Source organism: Buteo buteo, chromosome 7, assembly GCF_964188355.1.
Source record: "Buteo buteo chromosome 7, bButBut1.hap1.1, whole genome shotgun sequence".
NCBI classification, from domain to species: Eukaryota; Metazoa; Chordata; class Aves; order Accipitriformes; family Accipitridae; genus Buteo; species Buteo buteo.
This window is the reverse complement of record NC_134177.1, coordinates 28483748-28503714: the sequence shown is the minus strand read 5'-3', so window position 1 is coordinate 28503714 and position 19967 is coordinate 28483748. Positions and strand designations below refer to the sequence as shown.

At 40.6% G+C, this 19967-nt stretch overlaps 1 protein-coding gene across 1 annotated transcript in view; it reads right to left on the bottom strand.

Moving 5' to 3' along the window:
* The window catches only part of ARHGEF4 (Rho guanine nucleotide exchange factor 4), a 247389-nt gene extending 235560 nt beyond the window's left edge, over positions 1–11829 (bottom strand). The window contains exon 1 of the mRNA XM_075032005.1: positions 11472–11829. Within this exon, the coding sequence (XP_074888106.1) occupies positions 11472–11687 (216 nt within the window). The 5' untranslated portion in view covers positions 11688–11829. The remainder of the gene's footprint in view (positions 1–11471) is intronic.
* Between the last annotated feature and the right edge of the window lie 8138 nt (positions 11830–19967).

The window sequence follows — 19967 nt, the reverse complement described above, 5'->3', positions numbered from 1 at the left end:
TTTTATCTTAGAACAATCCCTGCAGGCCTGGGGAGCTTTAAAATACACTGCAAAGAAAGCAGTTTGTAAAGGTGAGAAGAAAGGAAAGTGAACCATCTGTTACTATATGCAGCTCTTGAAGGTCTATTTAAATAAATAGGATTTAATTTAAAGCAAAATCAGTTTATCCCTGAACAATGAAGCTTACTGAAACTTGTTCTAGAATAGCCTTCAACACTATCCACTTTTCTCCATGGTCATTTTTAACCTATTCTAATTATCAGCTCCTTTTTTAACGTAACGCTCTATTTTTTACAAAGAATTACCATTTTTGTAGTGGCAGTATTAAACCATTTCAAAAATAAGCTTACACAAACCTCACCCTGACATTCTGAAAAAAAAAAACAAACAAAAAAAAACCACAACCCCCCCCCCCCCACTACTAACTTATTCTAAACCATTTCACACCATCAAGGATTGCATTTCTGAAAACAAATGATGTTATCAGATTCCTGAAAACTACATTTTTGATTCTGCAAACTTCTATTCCTATAAGCCATTGCATTGTCAAGTCTTGAGTTTTGCACTTAACCTGAAGAACTGGCAAGTAAAAATAGTTCCTGTCTCTAACCTTTTCTTTTTCATCTGATGATAATCCACTCCTGCTATTGCTCAAGGGAAGAGCAAAGTGTTAGCAGGATCAAACACAACATGTAAATAAACATGAGTCACTGAAGTTTCTCCTTTGATCTACTGAAACAATGAGTTGTCTCTGATAATTTAACAGAATCTTCCCTGAATCATTTTATATTTGGTGTATATTTTACAACACAGGTCCTGACCTCGTCTAGGTACGTTTGGTTTTCTCAGAAAGACTTTCTGACAGCTAATGAGAACGTGGTAGAGTACAGTCCCATGCTCTTGTGGCAATGACAGTGTAAGGAAATTGCAGCTAACCAACATCCATGCCTGTTTCTACACTGCTTGTGGGACTGTGCTCTGAAACATGGCACGTCCATGGAAGTGAAAATTAACTGGGGCAAGCAGGAGAGAAATTAGGTTTTCAGACACATCCATTCCTTGACTTGTTTCATTGTGCATCCCATTAAGAGTTGTGTTGCTACAAGTGTGTGTGTGTGGAGGGAAGAAATGGATTAATAAACATGCAATTAGGGGCTGGAACTGCTCAAGGCATGAGTACCACCAAAAAAAGCACTTAAAAGCCAAAAACAGTTGCGAAAGTTCTCAGCAATGTCCTACCACTTTTTAATTAGCTCTAAAATAAATCTGAAAACTCAAATGTTTCATTAATTTTAGATGCTTTTTAAACTTACAGATTGCAGGTGTCATTCAAATTTCAGTTCTTGCCTCCTGCTAACAAGTAGGCCTTCTCCTCTTCCATCTGCTATTTGTAATGCAGAGATAGCTACAGGCCACTTCCCAAATTGGAGACTTGCTATACAAGGCACATAGGCAAATACTTTCTCCCAAAGAGCTGTGTACTTCCTGGTGGGAATAAGCCAGTATTCCCTTAAGATGAGGAACTGATACAGAGGTGAAGCAGTTTATACAAGGCTCTATTGGGAGCTTCAAGCAGAAACAGGAGTCAACACAGATCTTCAGTGTCTTCACACACGGTTGTACACATTTCTCAATCTGAAAAGCATGAAATCTACTACATTGGAAGCGTAAAGCTGGTTTGAGCACATATAGTAAGAGTGTTGTTGGGATGTACATCGACCCACAGCGTAGGTTTCTGGAGATCAGGGCTTGCACAAACATTGGCTCCAGCCAGGCTGCAGTTCCCCTGGGGATCCATGTTAGTGGTCCCCAACACAAACATCACTCCTGCACAGGATTTCTGAATGTAAGACAATGAAGTCAGAGGTGCCATTCTCTTAGGGCTGACAGGTGTTTGGAAATAACAGGATGAGAAAGAGCACATGTCCATGAAAACAAAGATGTATGCAGAGCCCTAGTTTCAATAAGATTGCAAATACCATGAGATCACACTGAGATCACTTTGGTTTTTTTATTATTGCCACCATGCATTGTCATCCTCACCTCTCTAATAAAGAGACACTCAAGCTAAGACACTTTCTAAAGTGCACTGATGTGCTGCAAGAAACAGTGGCAATTCAACAGGCAGTTGTCTTCTCAGGAGAGTGGTAAACCCAGGTTTTCTGGACAATGTGAAACATTCCACCATTAATGACCACTGAAGTTCCCAGGACTTCTTGTGTGCAGATTTTCTCTGGGAGCCTTTGCCTGCTTCCAACAGCTTAAATGAATTTTTTTTCTTTTTTTATTTTCTCTTCTCTCTCTTTTTTTTTTTTTTAAATGAGGCTTTCCCCTGCTTCCAACGTGTTTTGCTGTTGTCAGTCCCCCTGCACTCTCTCTCTGCTAGGCATCCTGGCTGGTCATTTATGTGGGATGTGAAATGAAAGCCTGCACTTTTCAGATGAACACTGCTATACTCATGCCATTTAGAATTTTTTTTTTGGACTAAGCAAAGAACAAAAGTCAATCCAGCAGCTATTATAATCAGCATCTTTTACAAGTTGATCCAAGCTCTAAAACACTTGCAAGATGCTTGACAATTCCAAGGATGAAAGATTCACTGTTTGAGAACTTTCCATTGCAAACTGATATTTCAGTTTTCCTCTGCAGTTATAGCACCTCAAAACTTCTTTTTTTAAATATTTTTTTTTTTTTTAAATCAGACCCTCGTGCAGTCACCTGCCTCCAGGAGCTGGGACTTTAAGGGAAAAAATTCTAATTTGAAAAGTTTAACTGCCAACATTATGAAAGCCATTTTCTCTTGAGCATTGACGTTAGTATTTCTTCCATATTCTAGTTTATCACCCACGCTCTTCTCACCACACCTTAAGGGCCTGGTCTCTTTTTCAGCAGGGAGAAACTGGCTACCAAACTGTACTAGGGCTGTCCATTTTCCTACTAGGATTACAGCAAACAATACCAAAAAACCCCCACTTATTCAATGGAAATGGCATTAATCCCTTCTGCCTGCCCCACCCCATAACCTTCTGTCTGAGCACAAAAGCTATCTGTCTGCTTTGGCAGCAGAGAAATATTTTAAAAATGTTTCCAAATGCTAGGAGGTCCGTCCCTGTCCCCCCGCCCCGCCATTCTTTTCAGTTTAGCTCTGCAGGAACACACAGACAAAATGCGTAACAAAGACTATGACATTCTCTCTCATGTAATTAATACAGGGCATTTATATTGCTTTCTGGCAAATAACATCAAATATAATTACCAGGAAAACGTAAAGAAAATACAGAAGGAGCTATAAATAAAGCTGTACATTTTATGCTGTTAATTTCATGTCTCATACAGTGCCACCATAGTGTGTTACTAATCAGTATATATAACATTTTAGTAACTAACTTTGCAACACAACTTACTAGCCCAGTTTTCCAGATGATGTCCAAGGGATAGATTCATATCACCTGTACAATACGAACGGGTGTAATACTGACCTTGTCTGACTTAGTAGGTCTCACTTATATTAATGTGGACAGTCAGCTGGAATGGCTAAAGAAAACAGCAATGCTGACTTCAGTTTATGTTAACACATCTGGATATTAAAAACAGTGGTTCAGGGTGGCAGATTCACATCCTATTGTACTGTACCTGTGGCAGAAGCAGTATCCACTGGCAGAGTGTAGACAGGAGAATTTGGAGTGGTAAACCTGGACAGACATTTCTTGAAAATCTGCCTGTGAACTTGTGTCTGTGCTCAGAGCTTGCACTTGAACTATGGTAAATAATTCTGTCTCGATTCCTCTATTACCTGGAAGTTCTCTAAACTCCAACACTACAATCTCATCTATTATTGCATTAGGACACAAAAGGTGTGCTACCAAGGTTTATGCTGCCATTTTCTTTTGCTAGAATCAAAATGACAGTCCACTGATAATGACCATAATCAAAATTATACTATTTTCTTTAATCTACAAATAAATCCGCTGATTCTGTCCAAAAGCAAAGCTGAGAGTTAAAAAACAAAACCTGCTTTTGACTAAGGAAAAATGCAATATATCTATTAAAACTCAAATCAAAGGGATAGCTTGCTTTTTGTTTGTTTGTTTGTTTTTAATTATCTATATTATTCTACATCTCTTTTACAGGAATTGGGGTAGTATGATTGAAGGTTGATGGCCCTACAAACAATAGCTTTTTCACACTGAGACACTCTTTTCCTCAGTGCAAATGCAAGTTTCCAAACAAATCAGAGTCAAGTGTGTCAAAAGAATACATTTGCTGATATTTGGAAGTTCAAATTTTGTTTCGTTCCTTGTTCCTGAATGGCAGAGTGATCTAGCTAACTCTTAAAACTGCCTTGCTCAAGCATTTTTGTGGTTATTTATATACTGTGCTGTCTGGCAGCACCTTATTCAAGCCTTGCTTTTATTATGCAGCTGAACCACCACAAATTCTTCAATATTTGCCAATTTTCATCCAGTTTTGTAAATAATCGCACTTGGAGTGCCCCACTTGAAGCATCAAGTGAGAGGTTTTATTTCTGTCCAACACCAGCTCTGCTTTTCTTCCAACAGAAAACACCAGGAGGAGAAAAAAAATACAGCATCTTCTTAGATGTCTGCAATAATGAGGAACTTCCTAGAAAGAGCATCAAATATTCCAGTGTGCACAAGAAGTAGTAATTTGTTTTCAGTCATCTATTTACAGGTTCTTAATCCACCCTGTGTACTCTAATGGTCATGCAGGATTTCAGTCCTTTTTTTTTTTTCTTTTTTAAACTTAATCATAAAGTCACAAATCAGCAAGAAAGTTCTGCCCTGATTCATGAGTTCCAGTGCTGCAAAAGTCTGCAGGTTCATTGCAGGAACTGGGTTTAAATTAACAGCATAAAGAAACTAATACAGCTTTGACTGATAGCATTTTTTGAGAGCATGATAGCTGAGAAAGACTGTTTCACAGAAAAGTAGCTACTGAACACAAACATACATTCCCACACACAAATGAAGGTGTGGTAATTTTAAGAGAATGACATTGTAAAAAAAGGGATGTGGCTGGCTTTTCCAACGGTCATACCCCAGGCTTTATAAAGAATGTTTCAGAATTGTTCTGTGTATAAGACTTTGACACCCTGCACTCTCTGAACACACTGGTTGTAGCTCAGGGCTGGATCCAGCAGATGGCTTGATGAACACTTAATATCCTGGAAAAATTTCAATTCTTGGCTTTTTTGGAATGGGGAAAGGAGGAAGTCAAACTCTCCAGCACATGCTGAATGATTTACACTACACATAAAGAACTGAATCTCTGCCCAGAACGTGAAACCAATCTGAACCAAGCTCACTGTCAGATTCAATACATTCCAATTTTCCGTCCACTGTTTTCCATTTCCATTGCTTTGTCTCTCTACAGCACTTGGTCCTAACCAGCACTCTAAGTACTATTATAATATAAACCAGGTTGCTTTAGTATTTCTGGCCCAAGTTAATTCAGAAAATTTGGGCATAAATTAAAGGGAAACTGAATCAGAAATATCCCCCCTGAACAAAATAAGCCCCATAGAACAGCTTGTGATGTTTTAGGAGTTAAGAATGTATCTAATCAGAATGTTCACCCTAGCAGCTTGACCCAAAATGAAATATTGGCAAATAAGTGAAAGGAGATTGAGTATTCTGGCTGACACATCTGAGACAGCTTAAAAAGTCAGTGTTCCAAGGGGAGGGGGGAGGGAATGTTTAGGGCTTCCTGAAAAACATCCCTCTTCAGTTGTCTCAAGTTGCATTTCTTAAAAATCTTGGCTTTTACACTGAGAACTGAAGGCTAACAGTAAGCTTCAGTGGAGTTCCATTAACAGCCAAATAAAAATCACTTTACTGAGAAAACATGCATTTCTGCAAGCAGCTGAATCAACATAGTCCTGTTTCCTACAGATCTGCAGTTCTCCAGTGAGGAAATGGAAACATTTTACAATGTTTCTGATGAGTAATAAGGGATAAATTTATGCAGGAGCCTTTCCCTCAGGAGAGGCATTAGCTAAGTCTCTGTTTACACTCCCTGACTACCTACTTGTGCCTCCCTGATGTGAACTCTGTAACTTAACCTCACTCAAATTTTGCTGAGATTGGCCAGAGTGTTCAAAAGTTATCAGGGAGGAGTTACAGACACGGCAAGATCATGTAAGCACATCAAATAACTAAAAAAAAAATCCTGTAATTTCCAACAAACACTTATGTTAAGGTAGCTGGAGAATAACTATGAAGGGAGCCAGCCAGTTCCCATTGCAGTATTTTCATTTTTTGATCCAACTGCCACCTACCAGGACAGGACAGGAAGGATGGTCCACTGGTTAAGCCCCTGTCTCACACTCTGTATATCAAGGTTCAGCTCCCTCCTCTGCCAAAAATCTTTCTGTGACCATAGTTATGTTGGGAACAAACTAAAAAAAGTGATAGGAACCTCAAATTGGGCTTTCCAGACCCAGCTTTCTGGTGCTTAAAACTTATAACAGTTAAGGGTTCTCAGTAAAGTACACGGAGAGTGTTAAAAACAGAGTAACAGCATGTTTGGCAGGCAGCAATTGTATCTAACCACTGTAAAACAGCGAGGACAAATCTGAAACCCCTTCCTCCCTCCACTAGACAGCTTTTTGGGGGCTGTTATTTGGAACCTGAAGAGAGATCCCTCTCCTGAAGAAATCACCTACGTCTTAGAGCTTCCAACCTGTTGTCTGTAGATCCTGGCATGAGAAATAAGGTACGGAATACATAAGTTACATCTCCAGAAGGGGCCACACTTTTACTGAAGATCCTTTAGAAGTCAGCAAATAAGAAAAGGCTAAAAATTGCCTCTCTGCACCCTTTTTTTCCTCAAACAGATGGCAAAAGAAGGCAGGTAGTGCCTCTACACTTCCTTGTGACCACAGCCTAATGGCTAGAAAATTCATTCACAGTAGAGGAAAACCAGGCTCTTCCTTCCCCTTGAAAGGGATTCATCCCATACTATTGAATAGGCTGCCTTTAGCACTGCCACATACATACAGAAAGATAATCCAGCTTTACAATGTTTATAATTGGAAATAAAAATCAAAATTTAAAAAAAAAAAACAGAAACAAAAACAAGAAACCACACACATTTGTTACCCCTTTTAAAAGCAATGAGCTCAGCCAAGCACAGTAAGATTATGAATGCAGAGTAATAAATCAATTGCATAGCTGAGAATTAAGCCCCTATGCCCTAAACTATAGGACAGAGATTTAAGTACTTTTATATTTCATTTGGGATCCATTGTGGTAGGTTTATGTAGCATGTACAAGTTCATAGTGTTGAAGTCATTATGCTGCAACAGCGGTTGGAAGCTCTGTAGAACCTAGTACTCAGCACACAGACAAGAAATTAGATTACAGATCTGCCTCACCATTATTTTGCCTTCTCTATGGATTTTGGACTGTTAAAAGAATACCAGGTGAGCTGACAGAAAATGCTTGAAGTATAGCAAGTAACAGGGAAATTATATGCAGTAACCAGCTGGTTTTGATATTCAGAGTTACTGAAAATTACTGAAGTATTGTAAACTATTGAAATGGAGAATCAATTCAACTAAATTTGTGTTAAATCTGAATTAAAGCCTGCTTTTATTTTGAGGGTGGTTTTGTTGTTTATTCTGTTTCTCACAAGCTTAACATACTAACTATTTTCTATTTTGAAAACTTGGTGCGACCTGAAATCAGTATGGAACATGATGTCCATCTCCCTTTGTGAGTACCTTTTGTTTCAAAGTGTTTCAGAACCCTTTATTTTAACTATTATATTTAAGCTAGAAAGGAATCAGCTTATTTAAAGAAATATAAATAATTCTTATACATAAAAAAGGGACAGCCCACAGGAGACTGCATTAATTTAATAATTTCCTTCTAAAACTTCTCTAAAGTTTATAAAGCTGTTTGCTTCTCTGTGAGCAAGTATCTTTAGACACAATACAGGTAAGCACCCGTGAACTGGAAAATAAAGAAATGATTTATGGTGGGAATGACTAACACTAACAGAATGAGGAGAGACTGTGTTTAGCAGGTGAGAAACCAAACACCAATCTGTGTGTACTCTCATGCAGTCTGACATGAAGTTTAGTTAAATCCATGTGTGTGCAATAGCAACACTTGTAATAAAAATGTCAGGGAAGCACTGCCCAAGTCTGAGATCTAGCAGCAGACCCGCCCTCACAAGGTTTGCAAATCAACCTTACAGATCCAAGGGGTTTCATTACGAGTAAGGGGTACTGGGTGCAAAACACGTTAGCCCAAGAGGAGAAACTCACCATTTCATAAGACAGCTTGAGAACAACTGACTTTGATAATATATGGAAGATTAGAAAACCTCCATCTACAGGCAACCTGTAATGTTTAGCCAAATGTATCTTTGTACAGAAGCAAAAAGCTTAACTTGTTGACAGGCATCTATAAATGAGTCCCTAACCATCCTTTCTTTGCAAATGTCCGATGTTCATAAATCGAGCTTGAAAAGGAGAACTGGCTAAAAGGATAACCTTTGTGGCATGTGGAACTTTTAGAAAGATTCAAGGTCTTTTCTCTCATCCCCACAAGTTTTGGTGACCCCTAGAAACTGAAGCCTACCTTGGGGACACACGAGTGAGAAGTTTCCCAGATGGTAGTCTACAGAAGACTGGGTGGGCTACATAGCTCTCTCCACACCACTTACAGAAAGGACACGTAACTCTATTTCCCCTTTTGGAGTAGCATTGATGAGGGGTTATAGAGAGCCTCTGATATTTTCCAAGTCATAAGTACCTGGAGTCCTACCTGTAGCCAAGAACAGGAATAATTTTGATATATAGGAGATGTACACAGGCTGTTACAAAGGGTGCCTCTTTAACAGCAGCACCATTTCAGTGTCGCTGGCCTTCCCTCCCCTCCCACTAGGGCAGGCTTGCTAGGTTCTGCCAAGCTGCAGAACCTGAAAAAAAGCAACACTGTGCTGCTTTTGTTCTTGTGGGGGGAAGGAGAAAAAAATTAGCACTTTTTGAATGGATTAGGACTTGGAAGAGACTTAAGTCATGGAAGAGTGTCAGGAAATAAGAAAATGGGGTCTCAAATCTGAACAGTCTTTAAGAAAGCTCAGCAAGAAAGAAGTATTCATAAATTAGAGGTTTAGTTATCCTCTCAGCTTAGCCAGGGCATTGTAAGGTTCTCTGAAAGCTTTCTGAATAAATTTGTGATTTTAACAGAAGTTAGGTTACCTTTCTTCACTCTAGTTTCATGCAGTATGAATTGTTCCTTCCTGTCTTGAAGCACTTATATGCACTGTGCAAATATAAAGCTATATGCAAGTAGATACAATCGCAGACAGAAGCACCTCTCCTAGCTTATGTATTTTAATACCTCTTCTGTCATTTAAGAAATATTATCCACACAGAAATGAAGCAACCATCGCATACTCCAGATATAAGCATCTAAACAAAGTATTGAATGATACTGTGCAATTTACAGTTTAGTCCATGTGGAGCCCACACAGGTATGGGCTTACTTGGAGAAGGAGCTGAGCAAGCATTAGGTCTCCTCTGTTACACACTGTCAGTTCCCGCTCCCCTGCATGGCAGTGACATTTCATGTTTTTCCTTGCATCAAGCTGTAGCTTCTTTCTAACAGTCTGTTACAGATGCACTGCCACACAGTCCAAACCCAAACATTTTGTTTGCCACTTGTCAGGTTTAAAAACAACCATTTATTGTAAGGGTAAGATGTGCACAAGACCATCGTGTGCATGCCACTCTATGTTTCCTGCACACATCACACTTAATACACAAAAACCTACACATTGGCAGTGAGTCCAAGGCATTGAAGATGTTGCACACGCCCAGACCAACTACTAGGTGTACACCCACTAGCTCTGGCTCATTCTGTAGCATAGGTATGGCTCTTAAAACCTACACATTCAATGGTTGCAAATAGGTCAAACCACAACAAAACCAATCAAACCAACTAGAAACCAGACAAGGTGCAACCTTCCCCACCTTGGATCAGCACTCTGCAAAACCATCAGGAAGTGTGTGTTGCCGCAGCACTCTGCCTCACATGAAGGCTCTGACTTGTTGCTCTGATATCTGCCCTAGGGCTATTTACTCCCCCCACATAGCTGTATGGATTCCTACCCCTTTCAGTCAACCTCACAAAAGATCCCTGCAGTAAGCAAGAAGAAAACATGACAAGGAAAAACTCATATGAAAGTGTCTGTATCTGCCCCCTAATGCAAGGAATTGACACCACATGTTAAAACCTACCCATAGACAAGAGCAAAAGCACTACAAATATCGAATATATAAGGAAACAAAGCTATCTCACAATCTAACAGATAAAACTGTTAGTACTGTTCAGTTTACATTTTTATGTTATAGTTTTTGCATAGCTATGCTGGCAAAAAAAATGATGCAGCTACAGCCACAAAACTGCCACACATGTTGAGATGCCTGTAGGAGAGGGCTTGTTGCTGCTAAGTCACCACCTGGCCCCACACCTGTGGTCTCCACCACATCATCATCATTGTGTATTTCCCACCCATCACATACTTTAGAAGAAAAAACATCCAGCAACTGTTGCTTTGACATTTGTTTTGATCATCTGTTTTGATGGGTGATCTGCCCATCAACTAAATGCCTACAAGAGTAAGACTTGAATGCAATAATACAAAGGAAGACATACTACATATTCTAAATTTACTAATATAGCATTGCTATGCATAAAACCACCGGTATTTTAAGCTCAAATGTCTCAGTACTTCTCTGCTTATATCTAAAACCTTAAACATATCACTTTTGTAGGACTGAATGTTTCCTTACTTGGATCTGAATATTAAAGCAGCTTTCTGCAAGGTGAAATGGAATGAACTACAGCATTTATACCTGGTCCAATGCCTTGATTCTTCCCTATCCAGTAACACATTAGGCAAAAGTATCTTAATTAGATGTGCCCACATCACATTTAAAATAAGTCCCACCACAGCCTCAAAACTGATTTCCTATGATTTTCAACAGAAATGTTCCCAAACCCCAATTCTTTGGTTTTATAATGTTCACATTTTCAGGACTAAAATACATTCTGTTGCTCATCCAACACAAGAGATGAATGTAAACCAATGAAGAGCACTACAAGAAATTTCACCTAGAAATTAACCTAACAATCTCAAATCCCTTGCAACTACATAACAGTATATATAGAGAAACTGGCTAGCAATTACTAGTGTATTGCTTTGTATAGTACTCCATTACTAGCCCCTACAAGCTTTTCGCCTGTTGGATCACCTGTTTCTTGGTGCAGCGTCAATATTTACAATGCTCCTTTTAGTAATAAGCCATGAAGGGTAACTGTATAGTACATATTAATGAATTATCAAATGCTTCAGCAAAGACTTTCATCAATTTGTCTTTTAAGCACATAGGAAGTTATTTAAAAATATCACATACTTGTACTAAAGTTTCTTACCTTGCAAAGTTTCAGCAACAGCCAGCATGTCAGGTACGCTGTCAGAGTGAATTTTGCTTTCATATATCTTTCAGGCAAACAAGTAAGGTACATTTGTACCAAATCCAGCTCTTCATGTACAACACTACTGCCAGCATTATTAATATCATCTTCCCCACCCTCTTGTCTTCCTTTTTCCTCTTCTGCTGATGCACCCAAACATTTATTGAACTCCATTTTAAAAACGTTTTTCCCCTCTTCTCCACAAAGCCCTGATCTTTCCTGAAACAACTCAGGAAAGTTTTTATTTCATATCACTAATGATATTCCCCAATCCACCAGAGATCTGTAGTCTTGTCTTTAAGCCAACCCAAGAAGTTAAGACTATGGTAGAACAAACTTTCTTTAAACTGCATTGGCTCTTTGCCTTTCTCTTATTTAACGACCTCTTGCAAATGTGTGTACAGCTACAAGATAAATATAGCACCAGCTAGCCTTGTCATACAGCACAAGAATACTCCTGCCATTGCCAAGAGAGAAGAGAAAGATTCAATTTATTTAAAGAGCAAGTCCTTGGCATCAGTACTCCCTTGTTCATTCGGGGGGGGGCGGGGGATGAAAAATCTGTTATCTTTGAATTTTTTTGTTGTTGTTGTTGCCAACTGTGCTTCCTCAGAACAAATCCCAACTCTGTAAAAAAAATTATGTTCTTACAGAGGAGGGGTTTTTTTAATTCCAGAGACTTCTAGCCACAGTAATTCATTGTGATATCGTAGATGCCAAGCTTGTGAAGGCTACAAATTTCAAAAGAATAAATGAGGTCTTGCAGATGGACTAGCGCCAAGACATTTTGAAATAATTAATAGCCCTTCCATAGGCCAAAATATGAAGTAAGTATGCAAGAGATTAACCAAGTAATTTTTAGCTAAACATTAAGTAGCTCATCTGTGCCTTGTGACAGCTCAAATTTGTACGTTAAGAACAATTTTAAAGACCTTTAGCCTACTCTTAGTGACAGAAAAGACCTAAGGGTTTAGGTTTAATTGTATCAATTACCAGAATTCAACACCATCAACAACTAAAATACATCATTTTAATCAACAGGATTAACTTTACTGGTAACTTCATGCAGAAAGTTATGCTTTCTTCAAACTATTTCCACCACCACCAGGGGGATATTCAAGTAAAGAAGACATCAACCTGTGGTTTGCTGAAAAAATAATCACAACCTCTGATATCTTGAAACATTGTCCTTTTTAACATATGGAGGATCTAATACCCAAAGTTTCCTTCATCTTGGACCGCTCTTAAGCATCAGACATGGCAGTTATTCATTAAATGCTTAACATCCAATTTTATGATCTTTAATCATATTAAATACCACCTTGACCTAATCTCAATGATTTTCCTACAACTACCTGTGAGTTATATATTGTATTGTTAGAATGGGTGTTTCAGAATATAAAAGGTAAAAACAAAGCTGCTACACACCCGTCTACAGTCTGTCCATAATAAATGGCAAACGAAATGCAGAAAACCTAACACATTTCTTTTGTCTGATATATTTCGCAAGTTGTCTGGCTCACCTGGTTCCTCTGATGGGTACAGGTGCCACTATTTCCCTCTCTTTTCATGTTCATACAAATGTGAGAAAGAGAAAATACAATGAATTACAGAGCCAAACCTTCCTGTGGTAGCTTGCTGTAATAATGCAGAACATCATTTCTATTCCTGCAAGCAATTCTGAGTACAGATGTTGAAGGAAGCTGGCTCTAGCAATTGCAAAGGAGCTGGACAGCATCCCAGCATTCACTCCTCCTAGCCATATCCCTCCACTGCCAACAACACGTACCTGCAATCTCCACATGATGCTTACTCTGATACAACACAACTTTTGAGTAATCCGCAGCAGCAGCCCCTACCTTTTCCCACCTGCAGCTGATTAGGGTACCACTTACAGAGCTTCAGATGCCAGCAGGCAGCTACCATAGCCTTTAGTGTGATAGTCTGCTCTACACAAGGAGCAAGCTAGCACTCCTCACTCCTGAGCATGAAAGCAAACTAGTTCATGTGAAAGAAAGTTTCACAACTCTTGCCTGCTCTCTCATCCCTAGAGGTGAATAGCCTACTATCTTTGTTTGAAAGCAATTGTGGCCATGCCAAACACCTGTATCACCACTGCTGCCAATTTTAAATACAGTTAAAGAACACTTGACACAGAAAATGACAGGAAAGCAGAAGTCAAACCAAAGAAATGTCAAGAAGCAAATGACTGACCTAGCCTATAAACTTGTACAACACTGTCAGCTGAGAAAATTACAGGAGTGGATGCAGATGAAAACTGCATATATTACTAAGGTACTTCCTCTTAGTTTGTTCCCAGAAGAACATGACATTGTCATATACTGGCAAAGTCATATTATTTTCATCTTTCTGTTGCCTCCCAATTCTTTGACCACTAAGGGGTTTCTACATGAGATATTTTTAACACTAATATTTCTTCTCTAATGCCAGCTGTTTATGATGTGAATAATGACATAGGAACCAACAAAGACAAGCCTGCCTAAGCTATTTTCTGGCCCTGGTAAGTGCAAATGAAATGACAGTTAAAATAAGATACACTTACATCCTTCGGATAGTCAACATTCCCAGCATTTCTATCCTGAGCAGAAGCCATGATAGCAGGTCTCAGCAATTTTAGGGAAATAAGTCATATAGACTTGGACCAAGTCTTAAAGCTCCTTGATCTGGAGTTCTTACACTTTGCTATAGTTAATATGGTCATTTTCAGCTCTTCCAGATAAGTGCTAAGAGGATGCACTGGAATTTACATGAAAAGAATCTAGCCCTGCACTATCATACTGTACACAATCTTCAGCTTTAAAACCTTCGTGCAGGTAAAAGCATATTTCTTTGTTCTCTCATGTCTGATTAGGTGTCTTCCCTCACTTTTCCAGGGAAAAAGCATTTATGACTAAGTTGTAGGAGTGTCTATTTTGGAATTTAAAAAGGAACCTTAGAGCATTAGGGTTCTCTTGAATATGCACACTACAAACTGAAAAACTATTTAAAGGCTTTTGGTAGTTTTAAGTCCTGAGTTCTTCCCAAATTTTCATCATCTTTTTGAAAGTACAAAATCCCTTTACTCCACATAATAATTTCCCATTGCCTCAAACAGTCATAATATCAATTCTCTAGTCCCATTTTCTATCCCTAAGCAGACCAGCTCTTTTACCTACAACATCTTTTCAGGAATTTCCAGCATGAAACAAAATCAGGATGATTTGTAGAAAGTGAATTAGAAAGCAGTCTGCATGCAGTGCCCAGATACAGGGTTGCTTGTCTTCACAGAGTCCAGTATCTGAAATGGCTTCAAAGTCTTAAGATAAAACAAATTTCCCAAATAGCAACTTTTTGTTATAACTTGATGAGAAATCAATGCAATTATGAAGAATTAATTTTAGTGCCCCACTGTGATAGGTAATTTTCCCTCCACCACCTGCAGTCACAAGTCCAATTTTTGTTTTGTGTTGGACTATTGATTCATATTTGGAAACAGCTTTTCTTGCCAGATACGATTACCATGCAGCCCCCACAGCTTCTTCAGCACAAAGTGTAGTGTAGAAGAATGGGTCCAGGTTTTTTGGTTTGCTATTTTAAATTAAAAGTTATTCATAGCAGAAGCATGATGATGTTACCTCCCTCACTCCAGAGGAGCGCGTGTAAGCTCCTGCTAGGCCATACCCAGTTCCCCACTCAGTTCTGCCCAGCCTGAAAAACAGCTGCTTACAAGAGCTCTAGATAGGAGTATGCTTCCCCATCCCAAGATTCTAAAACCACCACCCCACCTCCCAGAAAAAAACAATTTAAAAAAACCCAAACCACCCCACAGTTTTTATTTCTATTATCCTCACCTCCACCTCATTTTCCCATGTGTTTCTAAGCATATTGTAAGAAGGCTTTCTGCAAAGTGGGCTCAGAAAGTAACTTTCATAATCATCAATCCAGTGGTTTTGCTGCCATCCTTGGGCAATCTATCCCTGACCTGTTAATACATTAGTATTACTCTAGCATTTGGTAGCTACAGTCTGAGGTATTTAAGAGATCAAAAATGTCAAATGATTTGACATCGAAATTGTCACAATTCCATATTAACAAGTAACTAGAGGCTGTATACAGGAAGCTGAGAAATTTCAGAAGAATGGGAATTTTGAAGGGCAAGCTGCCATGAGTTAATGAATTGAAATGTGAGGTAAAAAACAGAGAATTTGCAGACACAAGGTAACACGGTACAATGCAGTTGAGAAGCTGTTCCAGTTATGAAGGTCAGATTTGTACTGAGATGATTTCTTAAGTTAGGTGATGAGATAAACTGATGTCACACAATGAATGAATGGAGTTCTTTAAATCTCATGCTTTGCTTGCCAGACTCTACAAAGATACCTTTTTGAAGTGGGAAGACAATACTCAGCATTGACACTACACTTCCCATCTTCAAAGGCTGCAGCAATTTTACTTAATTAAATCTTGGAGCCCTGGGAATGCAGTTAACCTTGACTTTACCCAGAAGACCGCTCAACCCTGATGTTCCCCCAGAAGGCCCATATAGCTTAAACAGATATCTTGTGGTTGTGTATCATATTGAAGCTCCAGTTCAGAATGATTTATAGTAAATACCTAGTTGCAGATAGAGTACAATTTGAGCTTATATGTATATATTCTATATATATTTAAACTACTTACCATATATATGTAGCTGATATAAGCAGGTTTTAGATGAGTAATTCGTGGTCACAAACTCTGCTAATGCTCAGTGAAAAGGCCCACTGAAATGGCAATAAACAGCATTTTTAACTCCTATAAACTGTTTAGAATCTATAGAAATAAAATCTTTATACAGGGTATAGCCCATTTCAGTCCTATCATGACTGATTACTCCTTTTATTAGACTTAGCTCTAGCAACAACAGTAGCAACCAGACACTTTTAAGCTGGCACTAACATTAATGGTACCTGGAATGTTTGCAAAAAATAGCTCTATTTAAATCATGCCACCAAACTCACTGCAAGTTATTCTATCATTAGCACAATGGGGATTTTTCTACTTGTTTGCATTTTTTTTTAACTGGAAGAACCTTTTGCTTTCATTGTTATGGTGTAGGTACAGGGGAAAGACTGGAGTAAATACTTCCAGGATGAGACAGCACAGGACCTGAAACAGAACATGAACCTGCCTCTTCCAGATGGAGACTTCACTTCTTTACTAACAGCCAGAGTATTGCCCTTTCCTGTTCATAGTCAGTGACCAGCCCCAAGTACCCAGTGGCAGCAAGTCAAGCTTCAGAATTGTGAGAGTAATGCTTCTCCTCCCACTGCCAGAAGGCAGTTTCTTGAATCTGTATTTCAGCGTGTTTTATGTTTACTCCCAAGATGTCCTCCAGGAATGTGATGGTTAGAAATCTGTTTAAAATGAGGGCCCTGGCTTCTCTTAAGTTGCTTGACTGTAGGTAAGGAGGCATTAAGACAGATAAAGTTGTTTGGAGATACGAGTTTTATCATCAGTGAGCAGCACTGGTCCTCCATACTCCTTCCAGTATTTCTGCAGCTAGGGAGTACTATCTCATGACTCTTTTGAGATTCCAGGACCTGTCATCCTCCAGTCTTGCCTTAGTCCCCTCTCCCCTTTCATTAACAAAACTTAACATGCCTTAAGGAAACAGGATGGAACTAACCTACTGGAAAGCTGCTGCCTTCCCTGCTCTTCTCACCGCCTTTTTCTAAAAGATCAGTTTTGCTTTGCTGCATTTGTCTTACTCAAAACTCTGGTGCTTCTAGCCCTACAAATAGCATCTTGGCTTCCAGAAATCCTAAAAGGAGCTACAGGGCCCTCAGCAGAATTATTCAACTGTCTGAGCAATCCCCCAAAACAGATCAGGATATGTGATACTCCTGACTGTCTAGAACCTGCTGGCAATCCTCCATTAGTGCTTAGAGATTTATTCAGCCAAGAAGAAGACAGAAAATCCTCCCTAATCTGCACAGTGATCAAGGGATGCACTGTAAGCAACTGGCTTTCTTGCGGTATTTGATGGACTATTTCCATCTGGCTGGACTATTTCCCAGCATACTGCTCTGAGCTTTGAAGCACTTAATAACTTATTCACAAATACACTGCAGTATTTAGAGCCATTTCTTGCATGAGTTAGTCATTGCCGGACGGCCATCCATTAAAACATCCTCTGGGATATAAACAGCAGATGTCTGCGCTGGAACTGAAGGTGTGACTACAGCACATGTAAATGGACCCAAGCTACTACTAGTTAACTAGCTTGTGTGCCAATAGCAGTGAAGCTATGAACTTCATCTTAGGTTGTACAAAAAACACTGAGGAGCTTTGGAATTAATCTGCTAGCCAGCGTGCATGCAGATATGTCACCAATATCAGTGAGAGAAAAGCCAGAACGGGCAGATCTCTACACACTATGTTCTGAGGAATATGCAGCCTTTGTGTACATTAAAGCAGCATTTTGCCTCTTATTAGGGGAAGAAACTGGATCACGTGAAAAATATGAGGCTTTATCTCATGAAAGTCTATATGTGAAAGGATTCAGAACTTTGGTTTAGCTAAATGTAGATTGCCAAAAATGTAGCATTTATGTGAACCACACAGACCACATAAGCCTCAAAAAAAAAAAACCGGAACAGGAAATCTTTTGAGGGAAAGTAACCTTTTTTTAGCATACCCCCAGATACATGCTGCCTGGGATTGGGTCAGCAATGTCCCAAGAACAGGAGCTCACTGTATTCTCATACATCTGGTTCTTGTCTGAGCAAGTTTGGTGAGGTGTGAAAATGAAACCTGGCTGTGCTGAAAGTTAACTGGGCTCCTCTGATCATCAAGGAAGTTCAGCTCAGGTTTCAACGAGCAGCTTGCGGTTTGGCATGAAAGAGACTATTCTAGTTCACAGCAGGATGTAAACACCCTGCACGAGCATTACTTTTCTTTGGGAGACCTCTGACCACCTGCTTGAGCATTAATCCTTGCTCCTAGCTTATTAGAAGTGCCCTGGGATTTGGTGAGGAGGAGTGGCAGTAAATACATGTTTTGTTCTCTGTTTTAGATAGCCTTGAAATCTTTGCTGTATACACCAGGAGAGAGGGGAAAAGTGAGCAGGTTTTCACACACGCTGCTGAGGCTCTGCCCGAGAGCCTCACCCCATTTTACCTCAGGGTTTCCCAGCATGCTCCACCCTGAGCTACACCATGCAGCTCTCCTGCCCCAACCCTGGGCACACCAGAGCAGTGTGCTGGCAGATCCCCAGGGGTCTTTGAAAAAAACATGCCCCCAGGGATGCTGCCTGCACCCCGAGAGCCTTACCTCAGCCCAGCCAGCGCTGTGCCCCTCAGGGGTCCTTCCAGAAAAATCCCACCCTCTGCCTTCCTGAAGGGTCCCCGCACAGCCTTCCAGAAGGGTCTGTGGAGTGAACTGCATTCCCCGCTGATGCCCAAGGAATAACCTAGTCCTCTCCTTCCAACATCACCTCCACCGGGCTGCACTGGCCCGAGGCCTGCCTCTTCACAGCTAGGCAGGAGGCTGGACTGCTCAGCTGCAACTGCTGCAACTGCTGCCATCTTGGGGCTGCATCCGCCGCCATCATGGGGCTGCATCCTCCCTTGAGGGCCGGGCGGGAAAGGCAAATCGGCACCCTCAGTCCCTTTTGCAGCCCACACTAGCCAAGAGGAAGGAGTCCCCATCTCACTGGGGCCACCACGCCGCAGTGGGGCTGGCCAGCTTCCCTCTTAGACCAGCCCCACGGCAGGTAGGGCTGCCACTCAGCCAAGGGTGCTGAGGCAGCGCCGCCATAGCCCCGCATCTCCCTCCCCCAGGGCCATTCCCGCAGGGCAGGGGTGCTGGGGTGGGTGGGCAGCTGGCAGAGCAAATACCCCGTAGCAGCCTGCTTCGCAGCCCAGGCCTTCGGGGACTTTGCGGGGTGTGAGGGGAGAGTGGGCAGCCATGGCCAGTGGGCAGGAGCAGCATTCTGCCGGAGCCTGATGTGAGGGGCGGGCGGTTGCAGGTGCCACGCAGGTAAATCCCAAGGATTGGAAAGGACCCGGGTTATTTGGTTCAAGGCTGCTTCTGGGAGGCCCTAGGAACTGGTGATTGCCTTAGAGGAACATCCCTGTGGCACAGCTGTCCGCAGCAGGGTAGCAAATTGTCAGGTGTTGGTGGTGTTCTCCACAGCTTCGCAAAGTCCCTCACGTTGCTGTGCTCAAACCACACAAGTTCAAGGTGTGTGCTTCCTGCTTTCTAGTTAATCGGTGCCGTGATAAAAGCTGAAATCAGAGGCACAAGCTTCTCAGCCAGAAATAATTGAGGCTGGCTGGCTGTTTGTAAGAAAGACTGTGTGTTGGCGATTTAAACTGTGTGTGTGTAACAGGTGAGTGCTTTATGGGCTGAACTTATGCAAGGACCCCCAGGAACCTGCACATTGGAGAGCAGAGCAGGTGCTTGCAGCTG